At 31.3% G+C, this 7,682-nt stretch overlaps 1 protein-coding gene across 1 annotated transcript; it reads right to left on the bottom strand.

Annotated features, from left to right (window-relative positions):
• Positions 1 to 2,098: 2,098 nt before the first annotated feature.
• Positions 2,099 to 6,003, bottom strand: LOC136229682 (11S globulin seed storage protein Ana o 2.0101-like). The gene is made up of 4 exons (XM_066018594.1): positions 5,727 to 6,003; positions 4,010 to 4,212; positions 3,125 to 3,325; positions 2,099 to 2,537 (listed from the first exon to the last, which is right to left on the bottom strand). The coding sequence occupies exons 1-4, from the start codon at positions 6,001 to 6,003 to the stop codon at positions 2,163 to 2,165; spliced, it is 1,056 nt and encodes a 351-aa protein (XP_065874666.1). The 3' UTR covers positions 2,099 to 2,162.
• Between the last annotated feature and the right edge of the window lie 1,679 nt (positions 6,004 to 7,682).

The following is a 7,682-nucleotide window of genomic DNA, read 5'->3' as shown; positions in this document are numbered from 1 at the left end:
TTGAGCAACTTTTAGTCTCTCACATCTATAGAGAGAGGAACCGTTGTGCGGACTTCATGGCGAATAAGGCGTTTGAATACCCCATCGGCCTCAAGATTATTCACCAAGCTCCGAGGAATATATGCAGGCTTCTGAGAGAAGATTATCTGGGAGTAACACTCCCCCGTATGATCGCCACCTAGTGTGGCCGTGTGGTTCTTGTTTCGTTATTTCGGTTTGCTTTCGTTCGTTTTGTGTCTGTGTTGTTTAGTTTCCTTCTTTACAAAAAAAAAAGGCTATGCTTACTTTGTTTTTAACGAAGTAAGCTTTACTTTGTGTGTTTTCACCATTGGATTAATTTTATACTACATCATCCAATGATGAAAACACATCAAGTAATGGTACTTTGTAAAAAACAAAGTAACCATAGAAGGCACCTTACAAACAAATGTCAAATGTCAAAAATTAAATGTGTCATATATATGTTGTTGTAGATCCTGTAAATTAATGACCCAAACCTAAATGAGTCTGAGATTTTTGAGAAGGTCAATCCATCTACGAGTCAAGAAAGCCTTCTCGTATAGTGACCTTTGGCCACCGTCTTATCCAAGGACAGTAAGGTAATTTCACCCATTGAGACCCCTATAAAAAATGTAATTTTCTTTCTCTTTAGAACATATTTCACATTCTATTTTAGCACTTTTTTGGACAACCTTGATGAAGTAGATATCATATACAGTCAAAAGGGACTTGACCCATGAATTTCAAATCCGAAGAAAAAAGTTCTTGAATTGTTCCTTTTACTAACATAAAAATCCTTTAACCTTTGTTCTCTTCAATAGTAGGTAACCTTCCATTATAAAGTCCATAGAAATTATATTATAAGCAACCCTAATTCTTGAACTTTTTAGTTAGGAGAGAGAAGGATGTTGTTTATATATAAAAAATGATATTTTTTGAAAATAAAAAATGTGATTCCATGAGAAATTTTGTTCTAAAGAACTTTAATTCTTAGACTTTTCCATTTGGAGATCGACACCAACCATTTTGTCGTCGTTTACTTTCATAAGAGACTTTTCATAAATATTATGTCTAGTTTTGAAGTTTAAGGACCATAAAGAAAGACCTTCCAAATTTTAGGATCATGGGTGTAATTTACCCCATCCTTGAGTGTATTTTTATTTTCATGTTTACACTAGTCTAACTTGCGCATTTTTATGGTGTTTATACTCTCAATCAAGGTCATTGGGTTCGACTAATGGTATTTAAAGGTAGGGGTGAGCATGGTCCGGTTCGATTTAAAAACCGAACCAAACCGAATTGGATCGAACTAAATTACTTCTATTTTTTAAGATCAAATCAAACCAAATTATAATTCGGTTTGGTCTGGACCGAACCAAATTATTTCGATCCGGTCCGGTTTGGTTCATGTTTGGACCAAACAAAGCACTAGAGATCTACAACTACTTGTGCCTTGACTAACTAAATAATTATATAAAAACAATAATCATATAATTAGTTTTTCTTATATATATATAATTAGTTGAGAGAAAAAAAAACATATTTAATTGTTTTTTCTTTTCTATATATAATTAGTTAATTAATTTAAAACCTTAAAACTAAAAGTAATACGGTTTGGTTTTGTTTGGTTTTAGACCGGATCAAACTGAACCGAACCAAAAACCAAACTAGCTTAAAAATTAGGACCAAACCAAACTAAAATATAATTTGGTCCGGTTTAGCCCGGTTTTTTCAGTCCGATTTTTTCGGTCTTTGGATTTTCGGTTCGGTTCTGCTCACCGCTATTTAAAGGAACATTTAACACCATTTACTAAGGTAGAATTGAAGGTATATTAGAACTTAACTTAAGTAGATATCATACTCAGTCAAGATGGAGTTCAAAGAAAAATACAAATGTTTAACAATATAATTGTTTAACTTGATAAATATATCTCTATTATGTTTCAATCTATGATTGAAAGTTTATAGAGTTGTTTTTAATCATATGCTTAAAGACAAAACCTACGTTTAGCAAAAGTTTACGTACCTTTCTCTTCACAAAGATATAATCCATATATTAAGAAAAATTATTTATTGCAACATGAAATAAATACTCGGCATTAGTTTATAACAGTTGCAACATTATTCATAATATTCTAGAAAACGGTTATGTGACTTTCTTTTCAGATATATTTTGGTATGATTTTAGCTAAAGATGTCTCTTTCCTTCCAAACTTCACCTTCTTAGCCTCTTCTTTATTAAGTTGGAATGCATTTCTAATAATCTCCAATGGCAAGCAATTAATGACTGAGTTTCGACCAGAAAGCTCAGAGGTGATTGGGTTGGCAGTGGTCTTGAAGGTTGCATATTCGAACATCTCACTTTTTGCTTGTTCCGCCATCAAAAAGCTATGTGGTACTAGGAGGAGTTGTCCTTTCCTTATAATATCGTCGAACACATTCTTTCCATTGTCATCCACTACTTGAATATGACCTTCACCCTTCATCACGTAATTTAATGTATAACTATTTTCCCAATGGGGTAATCTCATAACATCCTGCAAATTAACATTATACAATTTTACAATCAATTCAACTCTAATAATTAAAGGAAAAAACACAATAAGAATCTCTGTTCTTTTTTAATTATTCAGCTCTTTATTTTCCAATTTGTCACAAAAAAAATCTTGATTAATTATAGCTGCACAGTATTAAAGATAATAATAAAAGATATTCTTGGATTTTATCTATCAACTTAAACGTTTAGGTCAAATTGTTCATTGACATGGTATCAAATCCTTTTAGACCAAGTGGTTGACGGTTCAATTCACAAAACTCCATTTATTAAAGGCATGACAATGACTTCTCAGTAAAAGTAATTATTTATGTTATTTCAAATATACTGAAATTTAATGTTTACATTTAATTTTTTTTTTAATAAATAGAGACTTAATTTATGCAATTATATACAGTTGATAGTTAATCGTGCTAAAATAAAAAAAAAATCTTAATAAATACAAATGAGAAAAAAGGCGAATCCTCAAGTATTTTTTTCCACCAACTGGTCCTAAACTATATACTAAAGTGTCATATTTGAATAGCTTAGGACCAGTTTGGTCCAAAACCATAGCAAAAAATTTCTCACCTTTAGGAGAAGGTTGTAAGAAACACTGATTTGGGTAGACTCAAGAATAGGGATTTGGTGGACGTCGATAGTTGTGAAATACCCAAGTTCTGGGATGAAAAGATCTGCCCTTGAAGGATCAGAGATTTTCGATATCCTCGTGTTAATGTTGTAGAAAGAATCTTCCTTAACATTATAAGAATTTTTACGCTTTTGTTGGTCCTGTTTTGGATATGATTGGGTAGTTAGTGAATTTGATAAATAAAGTCCACCATCGGTATTATAGACGGTGTCATCCTTGAAATCCATCTTGTTTTAAAGTTTCATTGCCAACTCATTACTAATGTTGAAAGCTTTATTAATAAACTCCAAAGAAAATCCTTTCAATATAGTTTGGGATCCTCCTATGTTGAATTCCTACAACATATTAAATAGAGAAAAAAATTAAATGCACGGTTAAACAATAAAATAAAAGATATTTAGTGTTTATATATATTATTAAAATGAAAAAAAAATAATAATAATACATTTTTTTTGTTTTTAAGTAGTAAATTCTCTTTGTAAATTATAAGATTTTTTTAATACATTTGTTCGGATTTAGTAATAATTAATATTTTTTACCTTTCATAAAAATGTATTTAATAAGAATCAAATTTGATTTTTTTACAAGCTTAGTTTCTATGAATTGTTATGTGTTCGGATTTTATATACATGCTCCTTCAGTATTTCACAATGTATCAATTAATTTAATGACCAATTAAACGAAACATTTTTTAATAGAGAAAATAATTCCAAAAACAAAATAAAAAATTATTTCAAAACAATGAGAATCTTTATTTATATATGTGTTTTTAAATTATTTATCCTAATTATAATTTATAAATTTTATATGTTATTGTTTCTTACTCGGATGGGGCCAGCATTGGAAATGCGAGAGACAATAATTATAATAAAAGTCTCATTTCCACTATTATAGCCCCAAAAGGTTTCTTCACCCCGTAAAGCTAATACATCACCACTTTGAAGATGAAAAATCTTGTGGCACTCATTTTTTTCACCATCCAATTCTTGAGAGCACGTAGGAATGATCAGACTAAATATACCGCTACCTGCATATTATAAATACAATATTATAACAAGAAAAAGAAATTTAATAAATATTGAATTTGGTATTTAAATTTTGACTTGTTCAAGAATAGATATTAATATAAATTAATCTTTGATAAGGGTAATTCTAGTCATTATACTATAAAGAGTTAAATATTATATACTGTATTTTATTAGACTATTTCTTCAAATGATTAAATAAAATATATAAAATGTATTTTAAGTATTCAAAGTAATAGTATTTTTAAGTATAAAATTAGAATTTGGATATACAATGTAAACACACTAAAATTCAGGACAAAAGATATAATTTACACCTGATATAAAAAAAATAATGTACCAAATATATCTATGGTTTTTGGAGAAATATCAATTTAGGCTTCATATACAAAATAACATTAATATAGGCTTAACGTTTAAAAATGTATCAGTTTAGGTCTCGAGAATGGATCGGACACGTTATTCCTATTGCTACGTGAAGTTCTGATTTCTCCCTCTACATAACAAAACTTAACGGGGTAATATTAATGACATGTCTCGTTCCGTTATCGATGCCTAAATTGGTATCCTTTTTAAATGTTAAACTTATATTTGTGTTATTTTATACTTATAGTCTAAATTGATACTTTCCCAAAAATCACATGCCTATTTTGGTACCTTATTCCATATAAAAAAAAATATAATTTACTCTTGATAAGTAAATGATAAATTAGTAATTTAAATTAATGGAGGGATTAAATTATTGAATAAAGATAAAACTTAAGGACCTCATAATAAATTTAGAAATAATGTACTATGGTTTTTGGGGAAATATTGATTTAGGCTTCACGTACAAAATGGCATCAATATAGGTTTAACGTTTAAAAAATGTATCAATTTAGGCATCGAGAACGGATTGGACACGTTATTTCTATTACTTCGTTAAGTTCTGATTTCTCCATCCGCATACAATTGACAAAACTTAACAGGGTAATATCAATGATGTGTCTCGTTTCGTTATGGAAGCCTAAATTGGTATCTTTTTTAAACGTTACGTAGAGTCTAAATTGATACTTTTCCAAAAAGCACAGACCTATTTTGGTATCTTATTCCATAAAAAAAATATAATTTACTCCTGATAAGTAAATGATAAATTAGTAATTTAAATTAATAGAGTGATTAAATTATTGAATAAGATAAAACTTAAGGATTTCGTAATAAATTTAGAAATAATGTACTTAAATAGCCTCAAATTTCTTGTGCAATTGAAAATTTAACTCCAACGTACAAAATAGTATCATATTAACTCAACGTTTATAAAATTGAACCAATTTAGCATTGGATAACGGAATTTGGCGCTTCAATGTTTATAAAATGGTACCAATTTAGCCCCAAGTTCTTTTAACTAAGACTAAATTAGTACAATTTCACAAACGTCAAAATTAATATAATGTTATTTTATACGTTGAGACTAAATTGATATTTTTCAAAAAATATTGAGACTATTTTAGTACCTTCTCGGATGAATTTAATTAACCTTGAACGACGAAAAAGACTTCCTCGGCATTGATGTAGAGCGGTAATAGATGAGCATTGGGTTTAATGGTGTACCGAACAATCCCTACACCGGCGCATTCAAGCTGGTCGGAATAGGCATTCCAAAATTCGAGAGAACTAGTTTCAGAAGGAATGGAGGTATCAGGTTCCGTCGCTAAAAGAGGAGGGATCACCTGGCACTTTGTTTTAGAAGTAATAGCTCCGCCTCCGCAGCTATGGAGGAGGAAAATAAGGCAGAAGATTGAAACGTAAGCCATGGTTTTCATTCTAAGGATATTGTTGGTATTTATACAACAAACTCATTTATTATAGGGATAAGTATAAACCCCAACATTTTTAAGAAGCCTACGAATGAAATTTATATATAATGGCCCTGTTTGGTAAAGAGCGGTTTTGACCAACTTTAGCGGTTTGACCACTGAAACCGTTGATTGGAGTGTTTGGTGGAGAGAGGTTTGGGAGAGAGTTTTGGGATGAAAACGCTAATTTAGAAAAAGCTTTTAAAATGAGCTTTTTCAATTAGCGTTTTGCAATATTAAAATTAATGGACTTCTTTAACCCTAATAGATAGACTCCTTCTTTTCTCCTGCGCCAAAATTAATGTCCTTATTCGTCTTTTTGTACAAACCGCTATTATCAATCAGCTAATTTTTACCAAACAGGTCTACACAAACAGCTAGTCAAATCAGCTAATATCTAATAGCTAATTCTCAAACATGGCCAATATAAAACAGTAATGATGGAGTTCACGTGTCACTTCCTCTTTTTTTACTGATAAAAAATATAATATAATATAATATATAATATATTAATTTTAATTATATTATTATATTTATCTATAAAAAGATTATTTTATCCGTACTATATCTAAGAGTTCTGCAGAATTTAAATTAATCCATAAAATCTCTTTAATTCTCTGCATATCTATATATAATATAAAACAGTAACGATGAAGTTGGTTGTCACTTCCTTTTTTATTGATAAAAAATATAATATAATTATAATATATTAATTTTAATTATATTATATTATATTTATCTATAAAAAGATTATTTAAAGTAGATGTGAAAATAAAATAACAATATAGCATTGATAACTTGCCGGATCCGATTTGATATTCTCTGTCAGAGTTACCTGCAAAACAGAACCGGAGACAAGATCTCCGAGAAAACTCTCCGACGATCAAATCAGTTTTTGTAAGAAGGTTGGTAATTTGACAATAGTATTGCGGGGAAAATTGTGAGCGTACCTTTTTCCCTCGTTCTTAAGGCCTTTTATAGGTGTTTTTTAGGTAACCGCCGAGGGCGGTTACTCCTTAGTGGGCCACGTTCTGAGGGCGGTTCCCCCTTTTTAGGCCATGTCCCTTTCGTGGCTTTCATGGCAACGAACGTGGTTCTGAGTGGGAGTCTTGATGCTCCGTTTAGGAATTCGGGGCGGTTACTCGCTTCACCCGTTTCTGCTTATTCGGGTCCCATTCGGGGCGGTTACTCGCTGCGCCCGCTTCCTTTATTCGAGTCTCATCCGATCTTAGACCATAGGTCTAAGTATGGGCTGGGCCTGCGAAATGAATATGACCCGGTTTAGCCTCGCGGGTCATCACATGCCTCCCCTTTAGTTTGATACAAGAGCCCTTTAGGGTCTGTTCATAGGGGACGCTTCGTTTTTGCTTGTCTATTCAAAATTCAAAAACTTGTGAATTTTTCCTCTTTCGTTATTTCTTTTCCGGCGTCATCTTTTCCGTCGTTGACCTCTTATTTCCGTCATTTCTCTATGTTGTCTTTCCCATGTAAGTTTTCCTCTTCATAATTTGTACCTCGTTCGGCTTTTTACTTCTGTTTATTTCTTTTCCTCAACATGTCGAACCCCGACCTTGACTTCGCACCGTTCGATGAGAGCTACGTCCGCGAGGTTTCTCATGAAGTTGATGAGATGGTTG

Source organism: Euphorbia lathyris, chromosome 5 (assembly GCF_963576675.1).
Source record: "Euphorbia lathyris chromosome 5, ddEupLath1.1, whole genome shotgun sequence".
Classification (NCBI taxonomy): Eukaryota; Viridiplantae; Streptophyta; class Magnoliopsida; order Malpighiales; family Euphorbiaceae; genus Euphorbia; species Euphorbia lathyris.
This window is presented reverse-complemented; position numbering and strand designations above follow the sequence as displayed.